The following is a 15,714-nucleotide window of genomic DNA, read 5'->3' on the forward strand; positions in this document are numbered from 1 at the left end:
TGTTTATTCAAAACGAGCGATTTGATGATCTAGGCGTGAACAAAGTGGCGACTGGTCACAATGCAGATGATGTTGCTGAGACGGTGCTGATGAATATGTTGAGGGGAGATGTTGCGAGACTGAGGCGGTGCAGTACTGTGATCACGGGAAACAAGGTCATTTAATGGTCATCTTTTCCAAACCTCGTTTACCAGTCCTTTTTCTACAGTATTTTTGTAGAGTCTAATTGTGCATTTTTTATGTTTCTTTAGAACATTCTTGTTGATATCAGGTTATTTTTACTAGTTTGATGTTTCTTGATTTCCACGAGTTTCGGATTCAATATAAATGTATTCTAGTAATTTGGGTACTATAGGTCAGCAATCCTCCAAATTGGGCATTATGCAATAGGCCAAACTTTTATAGGGCGGGATTCCGCGATGCAAGCCTCTGAAGTACACATACGAGAAAGAAATCGTTATGTACGCTCACTTCAAGAAGCTCGACTACTTTTCAACTGAATGCATCTACGCTCCAAACGCATACAGAGGCTATGCTAGAACATATCTTAAAGATCTGGAAAGCATCCGACCTTCGGTCATCATGGATATCATTTACTCAGGTGAAACTATGCAATTTGTCGATTTACCAGCGTGTACGCCTACCCAGGGAACCTGTGAACGTTGCGGATTCGTCGCAAGTAACGCTTTGTGTAAAGCCTGTGTTTTACTGGAGGCTTTGAATAAAGGGAAACCGAAATTGGCAGTTGGAAAGGCGAGGGATCAACGGCAGTTAGCGAATATTCCAGAAGTTTCTAGAACCAATGTGTCTTGCAGTGAGAAGGATCCAAACAAAAATTGCAAATGTGCAAGTGCAGCTGAAAATGGGAGTGGGGATTTAGGGTTATCGAAGGAAAATTATGAACAAAATTCGACTGTTAAAATGCAATCAATTGATTTCTAAGCTGAGAAATTGGAACGGTTCTTGAATCTTTACAGTCAGTTTGAAGATTTGTTTCAAGTCCATCCAGACCAGGAGAATAAGTCTCGCTTCTAGGTTTTTTCAGGTTCTCAGAACATGTACTGCAAAGGATTTCGAATTCAAAAAAACAGTTAGGAATCGGAAAAACAGTTTGGAATCGTGGTGCTTTATTTCATGTATAAAATTTTTCAGAACTTGCAATAAAATTTAAAGAAATTGCGTTAGTTTTATCAAAATAAATTCAATTAGAAACGGTTTTTGAAAGCCATTAAACATTAAGATGATATATTTTTTCTATAAGTTTTCAATATAAAGAAATCAGTCTTTTTGGTCGCTTCGAGTGCACTGTCCCCTTTTCCAACTGTCTGTTGGCTATGTCATTAAAACAATGAACGTTATTTTTTTTCTATTTCTTGGCTCAATTGAAAGTTTTGGTTTGCTTTGAGTCACCTAAAAATAGGCTAGTGCTAGACAGCAGTGTAATGGAGATCTCTATCTATCTATCTATCTATCTATCTATCTCTAGTCACTTCGAAGGGAAATACTAATGTCTACATCATTTTGTATTATGATCTCATTTGAAGCAATATGTTATTCATTTGAAGCAATATGTTATTTCTAAATAGTTTTTAAGATATTGTAGATGTTTAAAAAGAAAGGCGTGAAGGACATAGAAGACCACCCCACCTTCTACAGAGATGCGAACGACTACTGGACCAAAGTGGATCCCACAGTCCAGGGCATGATGGGTGGTCTGGAACAACTATCGTCAATCGATCTCACGTCATCCATGCAGTTCGTCTACTCATATATCCAGGTACTTTCTATTTGCTGATTTTTCAGTACTTATGCGCTCTTTTTTTACCTTAATCCAGAAAATTGCATGTATTATATTGTCGCATTTTCGAGAGACTTTGGATTCTATCATTTAAATTGATTATTTCATACACAATTTGAAAATAATTTCAATTTCGTTCTGATTTTTTTTCTGATACAATGCTGAAATATTTTCAAGAAATTTACAGCTCAATTAATCCGATGTTTACACGTGCCAGAGCAAGTGTTCTGTAAACGGGAACTAGACGTTTTTTCCTCAAACAACTACTCTTACAAGAAATACCACATGCTTTAATATTGAACCTTATCAACTTCGAGGTTCCTTCCCATTTAGCCTGGAGGTAACTCGGTTGCTTTTGCATCCTAGGGTCTGGGGTTTGAGTCTCAGTAGGACCTTGTTTTTTCAGAATTAACGAGAAAACGTTTACCGGTGAAAATTGAATTGTATTAGACTTCCGTTTGTCTACTCAAGCTTTGTCGGCTTAGATGCTACATCACGGATTTTTCTTGTACTTTAAGCAGATACCATAGTGATTGCAAGTGTTATTCACTGTAGTTGCGTTTAGTTTCGAAATTTTTAAATGTTTTATTTTATATTATTTTTTGTTCGGCTCAACTATTTTCTGCTCAAAGATAGTCGTCTTTGTTTCCGCTTCTTAATTTTGCTCTGTTGCTAATTAGAAAATCAAATGTTTTGCTGGCCTTGTTTTCTGGGTGCTAATTATAAAAGTGTATGAAATTGGGTTTTTATTTCATTTTGTTTTTGTGAGACAATTTGGATTTTTTATTTCACTTTTTGCAAAACATTTTAGTTTTTCTCTAAAACTACCTCACCGTTTTTCGAAGGTCTCTTAGAAAAGATCGCCTACTGACATGTGTGTCTGTATGATCCTCTTGCTTTACGCAAACGAGCTTGCGAGCATTAGTGTATTTGTACGAACTCTCTTTTTTTTCTAACCTAATAAGCAAATAAAAGTGACATTTTTGCCATATTCACGATCTGTAGCATTAGAAATTTGAAAGCATCTTTTCTCTGCTTTATTTGCGGCTAGTGTCTGTGATTAATTAAACGTCCCTGGCTGAAAGGTATGTGAGACTCATAATTTCTAGTTCGTAGATCGAATCCGAGACGTAACCGAAATTTTACCAATTCGAGACTTATGCTTTTTCTCATTTGTACTACAATAATGAAAACTCGGTTTCAGAAATTTTCTAAATCAATATATCTCACAATTTTTGAAACGTTAATTATATACGTAATGTGGCTTTATGCTTTCCAATTTATTAGGTGCAAATTTAGTATGGATGCCTTTAGTTTGTTATATTCCAAACAATTACTTGGAAAATTGTGTCCATTTGTATTTAGTGCCATTTTTGCAGCATGGCATTGGCAATTTGTTAGCATCTCTAGCTGCTTTTTGTGTCAGTTTTTAAGCATTCATGGCCGAGAGGGCAGAGTGTGAGACTCCAATTCTCAAGGTCGCAGTTTCGAAGCCCATACGTAGCAAATTTTACCACTTCGAGGCTTATTTCTACTTTTTCTTGTTGCACTTTTTAAAGCTGCTTTTTTGTCGTGTTCTCGCTAGTTTGCAAAGCTCAACTTCGCCTCTGTGTTGACATTTTGAAATTACTCATTTCATCCCGCATCAATGTTCAAAAATTATCAAACAGGTACTTTCAGCTGTTGCCTGCCCCTGGTTTTATTTTTCTTGAAACAAACGAAACGTTGGTGTTGGATCGCATGTATTGCAAGTGATGCGAAACTCAGCTTCGCCTCTTTTGTTGCTCCGATATCAATTTTCTGATAACTGATAGTTGTCAACAGTTTTCAATGGCTCATCCTTTAATTATGTCGCCCAATAAGTAGATTAGACAATCAAGGATCAAGGACATAAGTTATCAATAGTTGTTAGTAATCTAATAATAATAAATTGTTATCAAGGACGGTTTTGTTGCACAGATAATTAAGTATAATTCAACATTAACCGAGCACCGCCTGTTACAAAGCGATGTATGAGAGCTTTCCTAAATTTTTTGCTAGTAATCTTTTTTCAGTGTTTTGAACTATGCTATTTTGTTTTCAAAAGTAAAAGTTTCAAATTTAAAAACGCCAAGAGGAACAACTGTCAAAATATAAAAATTTGCATATATAAAACAATCACCAGAAAATCAGTTGAATCAATTATGCTGACATGCTCAATTTCATGAAAATTCGAATTTAACTACTGGGTACTACTTTTGTATGTACAATTTTTGTATGTACAATGTAAAGTGCTGCTGATTTCTGCTGAAAATTGTTTGCTTTTTTTTCTAGCTTTATGGTTATCGATTTAAGCTCTGTCGGTTTAGTTTCCAAATTATCTAGATCCTGTTTGATAAAAACAGGTGTTATGAAAATGTATGGCCTTTTGAAACAGTTTGACTTTTCTCGAAAAATACCCTCCCAAATATGAGATTTTAATTTCAATCGAAAGGTCGGGTTTGGGGAAGCTCCGCTGCGTAAATGGCTCTGCCTAAATCTTTTGAACGAAAAGTTATGACCTTGGAAAAGCCAAAATTGTTTCTTTTTTTTTTTTACAGTTTTTGAAGTTTTTTTGCTTTTCTTAAAAACTACCCACCCACTGTTGGGTTCAGTAGAGAGAACGAGTCATGAGAAGCTCACCTGCTTGAGCTGACAAGCCCAAATGTTTTCACATCAGAAGTTATGGCCTTCGGAGATGTGGAAGTTTCTATTTTTTGACAGTTTTTTGAATCATTTTTGACTTCTCACCCTTCCAAATCTGAGGCGGCGAAAATATTTTATCATAATCACACCTCGCGTAACTTTTGGACCTAATCCCCGCTTTTTGACGTTTAAGAACTTGTTATTTCAGTAATTTTAAAAGAGTTAATTTTTTGACCTACTTTTTTTAGTTGAAAATAAGCCATCAACTTGTGATTTGTACCATTTGTGCTTGTTTCGATGGCTTATATTGCCGGTTTTCGCCATTTGTGCTTGTTTCGATTGCTTAAATTGCCGGAAGTATTCATAGAAAATATCAAACAAGTACTTCCAGCTTCAGCCGGTCTCCAATCTACTTTGCATACGCTACTACGCTACTGATATATCTTTTTTTTAAACTAAATTTTCACCTTTTTGGATGTTGACTTAGTTGCCGATTATTTTTTCTTAAAGTGTACTTCTTTTGAGATCGATAAGACTCTGACACCAATTTCTGACTGTCAAATTTCAACCCCACTAAGACCTCTTTGAAAAACTCAAATAAATTCAAGCACGAAAAAAAAATTCGTAATATTGTTCGAAGTTCTGTTTGCTAATTTTTTTTACCGTCATGGTGCACTCATTCTATAATTATTGTTGCGCAAGTAGTGCGAAGCTCAACTTCGCCTCTGTGTTTTATGAATAAAATCATCAAGCTTCAATTTTTCAATGTTTTTTTAAAATCGCAGGTTCAAATTTTGCAAATGTGTTGTAAAGTATTCTGACTAATTGATATCTTTAATGACATAAAGACCCTTCTTTTTCACTTTTTAAGATAAAACCATGAACGAAGCCCAAAATATGTTAAGGCCGATTGTCTTTCCGGTTGTCATTATCAGTTTAAAAATCTTGTTAAGGATCTGAAAAAGAACTCAACTGAAACTCGAGTTGCAGATTGCGGATCTGGTATAGGCCGAATCACAAAATGTCTCTTATCTGGACTGTTCGATAAAATTGACATGGTCGAACAGTGCGCTGTGTTCTTGGACAAAGCAGAAGCATATCTGGGAGATGAGAGGAAGAAAGTGGAACAAAAAATTTACAAAGGATTACAAGATTTCTACCCTGAGAAAAACAGATACGACGTGTTTTGGTGCCAATGGGTTTTGTGTTACCAGGCAGATAACGATTTGGTTAAGTTTCTTGAAAGATGCAGAGAAGCTTTAAAGCCAGGAGGTTTCATTTTTGTAAAAGAAAACACAACTAATACAAAAAGCAGAAAAGCTGTTGAATTTGACGAAGTGGATAGTTCAGTTTGCAGACATGAGACACTTTTCAGAAAGATTTTTGATGAAAGTGGGTTAGAAGTTATTGAATCGTGTCAGCAGCCGAATTTCCCAGAAGAATTGTTTCCTGTTTACATGTTTATTCTAAAGCCGAAAGCTGAAACGACCAGCTAGAATAGAATTTGAAATTAATTGTGCTTTGGTGGTACCATATTGTTTCCAATTTTGATGCACGCATGTTTTATTGTTTTTATCTGAAATTCATAAGCTCAAACTCCCATTTTTGCAATGAGTGAGGCTCAAATAGATTTTAAAAACTTGGATCATTATCTTTTAATTCGAAAATAAATAGCCAATTCATTCTATTTCTATTTGTTTATAAAGAAGGGTAAATTGTCTTTAGCTGGCACGGAGTTGATAAATTTCGTGTTTAGGAACGTGGCGTGTTGTCCTCGACTCCTTTTCATGCTTCGACTTGGGTAACTTCGACGTTGCTTCCCTGAAATTCACAAAATTGAGGCTTTACTGGCTCTATCAACCTCAAATTGAATACTTTCGTATTCCAAAAAGAATTTTGAAAATAGTTTATCAAAAAGCTATTCGGGCTACATTTAGTTGGTGCCTGATTAGTTTCTAACTAAATGTATACAAGTTTTTTTCAAACCCAAGGGACTCAAATGTAAATGTCATGTTCTAGTATTTGTAGCTATTTTTAAATGTGAATTATTTTTAAAAAACAATGTAAGTTGAAAAATCTGAAACTTCGCAAAAAGCTTTAAATCGGAACGTCGGTTTTAGCAACTTTGTTCTCTTCACTTTCTGTCTAACTTAAACTCAATTTTAGAGAAAACGCATTTGAAGTTTCCACTGTTGTTCGTTTTCTCCGCTTAATTTGAAACAACTCTGTAAAGTTGGAATAACAACCGAATTTTCCACAGCGCATTTGAAATGTCAAAAAAGCGAACCAAAAAATTTGCGCTCTTTCAGAGGTCAGTTTTTTGAATATGACTTCCTTATAGAGAGCTGCAAAAAGTTCGGACTGACAGAAATAATTAAATAGAGCAATGTGCCAATTTTGCGCAATTTTTGCATGCAAACTTGTCTCAATTTCACCTAAAAACTCAAAAAATTAGCTTTGTGTGCAAAAGTTGTCTGAAAATGGTCTTTGCTCTTTTTAAATTTTTTTTGGCTGTCCGAACTTTTTTATAAAACTGTCCTTACTATATAAAACATCAAGTTGTTTTAATACAAACATGTTTAACCTTTTGCGCCCACTTTAGGAGGTTAAACCCTTCTGAGATAAATTTGTTGGCCCGAATTTTGCAAAACATTGCACTATATGAGTTCTGTTAAAATTTAACGCAAGGTTTGTCTTGTCCAAAATCAACCCAATTCGAGAAAAACGCGTTTTAAATTTCAAATTTTATTCAGTTTGTCCGGATAATTTAAATCAGCTTTGTATATTACGAACTGACTTTTTCTAAACCAGCTCGTACAAATTTAGTTTTCATTTTTGGCGGCACGGCATTTTCGCTGCATGCATAGGATAGCAGCTTAATTTCATGTGTTCTATCTATCCAGAGTTTCGGTTGCTAGTTTTTTGATGCTTCAAGCGCATGTGGCTGAGTGGTTTGGTTATCTGAAGGTCGGGTGCGAATACCGTAAAGGTCAAGTTTTTTAATCTTTTAATGCTTATGCACTCAGTTTTTAGTTTTCCGGCATCATAAGCTCCTTTGGCCATTTCGTCGCCTGCGTTCGCAAAGTGCAGCTTCGCCTCCGTGTAACAGTGTGTGCGCGGTAAAACATTCAAAGTTCACGCCTTAACTGTTAATTTTGATTGAAAGAGTTCGTTTTTTTTGTGTTTGATGGATTATTGAACTTTAAACAGTTTGAAAAAAAGTAAACAGTTTGATCGGTAAACAAATTCTGCCTAGATCATATCGGCTAGCATGTCTGTAATAAATTAAGTTGTATGGCTCGAATTTGACAGATAAGAGGTCACCGTTTTTAAGTTTTACATGTCAAATTAGATTTCCGGTGCTAGAATGATGTTTTTTAGTTGTTTTTGGTTAATTAGTTTTTGCGAATCTATATTTGGCTGGCATACCTTGGCCCAAATAAGATATTTTGAGTGCTCATTATCGTAAAAGACTATGTGCACTGAGTAAACGAAATGGTAATCAGTATGTTTTATAACCGCTAAATTAGTAGCATGGTTAGTAATTTTTATCGGTGCCGAAATTTTTTAAGAAGGTTTTTTTAGCGCTGAGATTGGTCGGTTTCAATTTTGTCGGATTGTTATACTAATGTTTAGTTCTATCATGTTTCGTTGTTTAGATGAGAACGATTAAACTCTAAGAACGGTTAAACTACATGAGAACGATTAAATTTTTTTAAATCTATTTTTTTTGTAAGATCCGATCAACGTAGTCAAATAATAAAATATACATTTTTTATTACTAAGAGTCGATCGAAGGAAATGAGATGAATTCTTTTAAGTGCATTTCGTTTCCTTTGTTAAACGGAAGGCAAACTCCACTATCGAACAGCAAAAGTGTAAACATCAGAAAAACGTGATCGGTTACTTGGTTTCGAAAGTGGATTTTGTTTTTCAGGTTCCAAGCGGATTAAGAAATTTATCTTTTGATCCACTTTTCTCAAATTGGGTTTTTATCAAAAAATATTGTCATAGTCTGTTCTGCAAATTAAACGAGCTTTAAGGCCATATTTTGTGAATTTCGAAAGTTTCAAAAATTAAGTCAGTATTTTTTCTGTTTACTTGCGTTAATATAGTCTTTTCCAAATGTCTGTTGGCTATGTCTTTTCGTTTTCCTCGGGCTTTTTAGTTCTTTTAACAAACTTGGTCGAAACATTTGTCATTTTGATTTCCGTCTTTTTCAATTGTCTGTCGGCTATGTTTTTTCTTTTTCGTTCGGTTTTCAGTTCTTTTTACAACCTTGGTCGAAATAGTTTTAATTTTGATTTAGCAATCTGCGGTTATTACGGTTGTAATTATCAAGGGATAACAAAGTGTTATATAATTTTTTCGGGTTAGCTTGTTTAGCAAAGTCTTTGTTTTTGTTTTCGGTGCAGGGACCCAAGTGTTTCTCGGAAAGTTTTTAAATGAACATTATCTAAGACAAGTGTATGATTTTTAAAAAATTGAAGTCTTTTTCCAGCATACTGGCCTCCGCCCCGTTTTCTATTTTTGAGTTGCATCGCTTAAAATAAGTTATCACAATTTTTTTTCATACATAACTTCAAAAATGGTCAAAATTAGAAATGGTAAATTTAAGTCCAGTTCATAATGTTCATCAATTTTCTTAGCGTTCCCAGCACACTAATACACGTAGGGCGACGAAAGTCCTGGTTTCGAATCTGAGAGGATCTGTTTTTAAACAAGAAATATTCCGTTTCCAAATTAATTGTCAGCTGACTATTTGTCAGCTTTGTTTTGTCGGCTTTTTTGTCATATTGTAGAATTGTTTTGTTTTAGTGGGGCTAATGATTGGGAATAACCTTTTAGCGGCTAACAAACCTAATTTTGAGTCGTTTTAGGGGAAGCATAATTTTTATGCTCATCTCTGGATTGCACAAAATGCTAAAAAAAAAATTATAGAAATTATAGTGCAAATTTTGCATGACAACATTTTCCAGCTTTTTTTTTTGGGCTTGACCTCTGTTTTATCGGGCTAATGGCCCTATATTTCGTCTTTCGGCGATTGAAAAAGGCTGTCATTGGGTGTGTGTGTTTTGAGAGTGAGGGGGAATTATGAACTTTTTGAATTTTTTTTCGACTTAATTCGTTTCGCTTATATTAATTGGGCTTAGTGGCTGCACATTGTTTCATTTGACAGTTACATAATTTTTTTATGTGTGTGTTTTCAGAAGGAGGAGGGACCATAAAAATAGAGGAGGAAGGGGACTATTCATTATTCGTGGAGGAAGGTCTTATTCATGTTGAACCATCTAGTTTTCCCGACACTTGATTTTTGTCCTACTTAGCGGCTTTCTTCATTTGTATTAGAAGTCGTGCGAAGCGAAGCTTCGGCTCTGTGTTTAAAGTTTGCTTGCAGAAATTGTGAATGTGTCTCTTATGGGAAGTGTATGTTTACTCTTACAATAAGTAGGGTTATTGCAATCGGGTACTAGACTATTTCCCATAAATAACTTTGTTCATAAGATGACTGAAATTTGGTCATCTGCATCTCCATTTCTACCCAAGTTGCATGTCTCTAAAATCTGAGGTGATACTTGTTTTATAGCTGACAGTTTTTGAAAGATATTAATTGGTTTTTGACGGCTTCATTAATTTCGGCTCAATTTTGTCGGCTTTCTTGCCTGGTTTTATTATTCTGTTTGTTTTGGAGAATTTTTTCTTGATTTTCATGAAAGTAAATTTAATTCATGGTTTTCTAGTTTTTATAGGCGCTAAAACTTTCTGCGGAAAGTTTCGCACGAGATCTAGGAGTGCGATTCTTTCCGGCTGAATTTTTTGAAAAACCAATTTTTGTATTTTTTTTTTAAATTTCTTTTGCTGGCTTGTAGTTTTTGTATTCATTTTTTAAAAAAATTTTGTGTCTTAATTTTTCTTCTGTTTTGGTCTTCATCTATAGCAAACAGCGGATAAGGCTTTTTAAATCCACGATTGTTACTGCTGGATATGCAGGTTGTTTGGTTGCAAGATTTTTCTGAACAGTTTTTGAGTACATTTAAGAATTTTTGTATCTCAATTTTTGACCGAAATGTTTTCTTAACGTTTCCGTTTATTGGTTATCAGAAAGAACTAGATGGAGTTATGCTCAAATCCTTTTTTCATCAGGTATTGATTTCTATTTAGTAGAAAACGTAGATTTTGTAGTACGAATCACCTTGTCAAGAATAATCTTAGAAGAAATTTGAGAAAGCTTTTGAATGTAATGTCTCCGATGAATGAAAAAGCGTATGAATATGTATATGTATATCTATAGTTTTTTTAGTAGTCCGAATTTGACACGTTTACAAGATTCTCTTGGCTATGTTCAAAAAGCGGTAATCTTAAAAATTTGAAATTGAATCAATTTTAATTTTTTAAAGTTCAATTAACCTGTTTGTAACCCGAGCTCAATTTTTTTTCTACTGGCGGTTTCTAATGCTTTTTACAACTTGTTGATGTTGGTTATAAAAGTAGAAACGCGCGTGCTCATTTTGGCTCGTTCTTTTGCTTTTTGTTGATAAATTTGTAGGGTCAATTCAACACCAGCAGAGACGGAAAGTAGTACTAAGAAATTTGAAGCAAAATTTGGCGCAAGGGTTTGAGTTGTGAAATATAAGTACTTTTCATGCGCGTCATGGGTAATTTGTTATGTTCGTCTTAGTTAATGGTCCATATATCCAACGGGCAAAAATGAGAGATTTGACTCAATCACCTCCTAAAAAATCCCTTTTAATACTATTATACGACATACATTTCTGGGGGATCACTCCAAAAATTTCGCTAAAAGTGCATTCGGCTCCAATGTTTGCCTTAGTAGTCTATGTTCTTAGAGACCCGCGTATGTTCTTTGATGTAACGTAGTATAGTCTTACACTGTCAGTTGAGTTGTTATTGGTGGCTCTCACCACCTCAACATCCCACGTGTGTTCCCAAATAAGAGAGTAGTATATGCCTAAAATGATAGCCCCCATTGAGACACTGATCAAGTAGAGAATAACTGCCAGGATCCGCTTGTATTTCTGCCGCGCTTTGTCCTTTTCGTCAAGTTTGGTGAGCAAGTTGTCGCTGGGCTGACGCGGAGTGCCTCCTGCTCCAGCAGCGTTGTTCCGTCGAGCAGCACTCGTTTTAGTGGTCGACGCGACAACTGCAGCTCTGAAACAAAAACGGAAACGTATCGCTAAAAATGGGTGATCAAGGTGTATAGCTGACACTAACTCTTTCGTAATAAGTAAAAATAATGGTGAGTTCGGATTGTTCAAGTGGTTGTTGTTCGAAATTTCTATTGTTTTTTTTTAATGAAAAGAAAAAGGTTATAAAACCAGCAAAAAGTTCTTTTCGGAAAGTCACATTTATTAAATAACCCATTTCATTACTTACCGGTCTTTTATTTCCATTGTTTGCTAGATGTTCTCGGCAAAAAATCAATTAAAGTGAAGAAAAATTTGATATCTGCAAAAGATAAAACATGAATCAAGCTTCTCCCGAAGGTGATTAGCAGCTTCGAGTTAGACTCTTGAGGCTTGTTTTAATGACGGGACGTTCTAATTAGACGTCGTGACGGCAAAACAACTGACAAGAAGAGACGAATTCGTTTTCTTTCGCTCGGCACGGTGGGGGAGGGTATATAGAACCAGTAAGTGGAGGGGTGGGTGTTTGAGTGGAAAAATTTAATCCGTAGATAAAACTTCAAACAAAAGAACTTACGTGCCCACTGTTTTTAATTTGGTATGTTCTGTGCGCTCCATATCTTGAAACCTGAAGAGAATCAAAACTGATTCAATGTCCACGTTTTAATTTCCTGTTATCTTTTGTGCTCACCATTAAAACTAGCAAAGTAAAAACAGTTCAATAAAACGGGTATTGTTTAGCTAGCTATGGTCGTTTCCCCTGTCAAGCTTTGAGACTGTTAGAACATGGGACAATTTTCACCAGTATAGAAAAGACAAACGTGGATATTTTCACTAGAACAGAATAGGAAACCGAGCAGTATTGGACTGCGTTATGCAAGAAACGTTTTGTTGCTAGTACCATATGACAGGGGTATTCGGCCTTTACCTCATCCATGTTTCCCTATTGTTCTATCAGGGCTTTCTGCGTTTTAAAATAAATGGTTGAAAACAATAAACGTTTGCAGCCGGGCTGAAAAAACGTACCATGCAAGCAGGAAACGACTCGATGGTAAAATAATTGGGATCAAAAACGGGGTATAATTTGTGTGGGCTTTTGATGGTATTGTCGCCATCTGTGTTTGAGATGAAAAGGAAATGATATGTGGTATCATCTATCTATTATATATTTGATTGCGACTACCTATCTCCCCGTGCTTAAGTTAACTATGTCTCATGTTTAAGCTCTGAAACGAACGAAATTTTGCACGCTTAACCTGTTTCGTATATTGCAGTGCTTAAGAAACATTTCGGCGCAAGGCAGGGCGAGTAGCGGTAAGGCAGGGTAGTGCGCGCAGGGCAGGACGCGTAGGACAATCCAGGGCTGGTCGAGTAGGGGCAAGGAGGGTGAGGAGCGCATGGCAGCGCAAAGCCGGGCGCAGAAGGGAGTGCAAGGCAAGGTAGGGAAGCGCAAGGCAAGATAGGGCAGCTCAAGGCAAGGCCTGGAAGTGCAGGGCGAGGAAGGGTGGTGGAGCGAAAGGCAGGTCAGAACGAGGAGGAGCAGGGAGAGGAGGGGCAAGGCAGGGCAGGTCGAGGAGGCAGGGTAGGGCAGCGCAAGGCAAGGAAGGACGAGGAATGGCAAGATAGGGACGAGCGAGGAGGGGCAAGGCTTTAAACTTTGAATGGCTTCGTGAGCGGCACCAAACTTATGAATCACAATAATGAGTGGCTTTTTATTCATTCGTTGAATTGCTAGATTAGTGGTTTTATAGACATTTTGATTGTCCGGAAAATTTCATCGTTTCTTTTCTCGAATTGGGTTAACTTTAAATAAAAGCGACTAAAAAGTTGCTGAAAAGTGCAAATAAGATTGGAAATTTCATCCCATAATGCATCATTTTTGGCTTGGTTATTTCATTAAGTATGAAGTTACTTTCAATTATTTGTCCTGCTGATTTTTTTCTGGAAGAATGAATTTTTTTTCGCGCTCAATTTTGATTTTTCGCGGTTTGATTTTTTAAGTTCACTTCATTTCCTTTACGTTGAGGCAAATTTCACTATAGAACAGCAAAAATCAAAAGGCGAAAAACGTGAATGATTTTTAGCATCAAAAATGGACTTAAATTTTCTGAGTTTCCTGTGGAATTGAAGAAGTACCCATTGATTCAATTTTCTCTAAATGGGATAGCTTTACGCAAAAAGTGCCAATCGTAAACATTATTTTAAATTCATAGAGCTTCAACGTGATATGTTTTTATGTTCGAAACTCGAAAGTTGAACTATTTTGGACAATCCTTATTCTTTCACCTTTTTCTTCAATTTTTCCTGTCTGTTGGCTTGTAATTGGTATCTATACTTTTTTCACGCAATTAGCTTTGCTTGCAAATCGGTAAGAAGTTGAACTTGCTCAACTATGAAACCTAAACAACTTCGAGGATCCTTTTCGCTTGGTCTAGAGGTAACGCGGGCGTCTCTCTGCCATGAACTCTGGAAATCGAATCCTAGCCGAACCTTGTTTTTTGAGTGCATAAAATTGAATTGTATAAACCGAAAAAGTTGAACCTCTGAAAACGTCAGTATAGGTCTTAATTGGGGTTTGTATTGTAGTTCACTTAGAGGCTCCTTGCGTGATTTTTACTCGCCTAATTTTGGGAGATTTGAAAAAAAAAAAACGCGAGCGTCTGAGTTCCCGTCGAAGTGGCACACTTCTTGATTAATTTGTTGTATTCTCTAGTTGCAGTTGCGCTGCAATTATATGTTCAGTTTTTAAGTACAACTCAGTCTTGATATACTGTTTTTTTCAGGCTGAATTAAAATTAGTGGCTCGACACTAAAAGAATTGATTTGTTCTTAATTTAAATTTCAAATAATAAGGTAGACCAGGCGCGGATCTAGGATTTTCTCAAGGAGGGAGGCGGATTTTTAAAAAAGTGTCAAACATTTTGTCGACCTTTTTTTTTAGGTCGACCAAATTGATTTTCTGAGCTCTCCCAACACCTTAAAAAGACATTTTTTGGCCAAGTTTTTTCAGCTGCTGGCGCGCTCTACCCTCATAATTAGTATATCTTGGCACCTAAGGCGTCTTTAAAAAAATTTAAGGTCAGTCAGCCAAAAAAAATTGCGCAAAAAAATTCGTTAGTTGACATAATCGAGGCAAAAAGTTGAACAATTTTGAAGCGCTCTGTTTACATTAGGCATTCTGGTGCCTAATATAAAGACATATTTACGTCACACACTGGTACCGAAAGTTTATTTGACGTGTGCATTACTTACCTTGCTGCTCCTTTGAAGTCCAGTTTTGAGTTCTGCATTTCCAATGTGATAACGGAAAAAGTTATGGTCTTGATATTGATGTGCGTTTCCTAAAATGAGGATTGTGCTTTTTAGTAAAAGCGGAAGGTTTATCCTGATTTGAGCCTGCGGTTGTATTTCACTTCTTATTTTGCATGCTTAAATGGAAATGTGGGAGCGTCATTAACTTAGGGGGCTTAAGTGCTTCGTTATAGCCTCGTTACTCTAATTGGTTTTCGCCTCTTTTGCGCCTCAGATTCAATTAGTCCAATTGAACTTCGATTAGGAGATGGTAAAAGAAACCCGCAGAATGTTATCTGATAAATATAGATTGGTAAAAAGAGAAATGGCGATGGTCTTTGATATGTTGGCCGGGTTTCTTTTCCTTTGTTCTATTATATCAAAACATACTTTTATCAATATTTTGTATATATTTGATCGTTCGTGTGGTTTTAATCTTCATCCGTCGAGTTACAAAGGATAGAAAGGAATGCTTGCTCATTATGGAAATTTGGTTTCATTCAGAAGCAAACTGAGTGGGATGATTTCTAAAAAAGAAGATGAAAGTTTATTCATATCTGCTGAAAAGATATTAGTGGAATCTGCTGTCTTTCAGCTCAATTTATCTTTTTTTAAAAACATTCTAAATACCTATTTAGGGAAATAGACAAAATGCGAAGCTAAACTGTAGAAGGGTGTTTAGCATTAGTTATTTTCACAACCAGACACTTTGTTTCTATTTTTTTAAACGCTTTTTACGCTTGTGATTAGAAAGCGTTATCAAATCGGAATATAGATTTTTTTTCCAGGTTAATAACTTGTTTAACAAAATCACTT

The 15,714-nt window shown here is 35.9% G+C and overlaps 2 protein-coding genes across 4 annotated transcripts; one reads left to right on the plus strand and one right to left on the minus strand.

Moving 5' to 3' along the window:
• The first annotated feature begins 1,585 nt into the window (after nt 1–1,585).
• Nucleotides 1,586–6,096, plus strand: LOC134841769 (N-terminal Xaa-Pro-Lys N-methyltransferase 1-A-like). The gene is made up of 2 exons (XM_063857806.1): nt 1,586–1,777; nt 5,416–6,096. Exons 1-2 carry the CDS (start codon nt 1,604–1,606, stop codon nt 5,956–5,958), a joined length of 717 nt encoding a protein of 238 aa, XP_063713876.1. The 5' UTR covers nt 1,586–1,603; the 3' UTR covers nt 5,959–6,096.
• Nucleotides 6,097–6,102: 6 nt separating this feature from the next.
• LOC134842985 (uncharacterized) lies at nt 6,103–15,363 on the minus strand. Of its 3 annotated transcripts, none has more exons than XM_063859555.1 (3): nt 14,860–15,363; nt 11,353–11,632; nt 6,103–6,283 (listed from the first exon to the last, which is right to left on the minus strand). In XM_063859555.1, the coding sequence occupies exons 1-3, from the start codon at nt 14,895–14,897 to the stop codon at nt 6,248–6,250; spliced, it is 354 nt and encodes a 117-aa protein (XP_063715625.1). In that variant the 5' UTR covers nt 14,898–15,363; the 3' UTR covers nt 6,103–6,247. The 3 variants fall into 3 exon arrangements, with proteins under 3 accessions (XP_063715625.1, XP_063715624.1, XP_063715626.1); XM_063859554.1 differs by lacking the exon at nt 14,860–15,363 and adding an exon at nt 12,185–12,397; XM_063859556.1 differs by lacking the exon at nt 14,860–15,363 and adding an exon at nt 11,858–11,962.
• Nucleotides 15,364–15,714: the final 351 nt, after the last annotated feature.

This window comes from Symsagittifera roscoffensis, chromosome 3, assembly GCF_963678635.1.
Source record: "Symsagittifera roscoffensis chromosome 3, txSymRosc1.1, whole genome shotgun sequence".
Classification (NCBI taxonomy): domain Eukaryota; kingdom Metazoa; phylum Xenacoelomorpha; order Acoela; family Convolutidae; genus Symsagittifera; species Symsagittifera roscoffensis.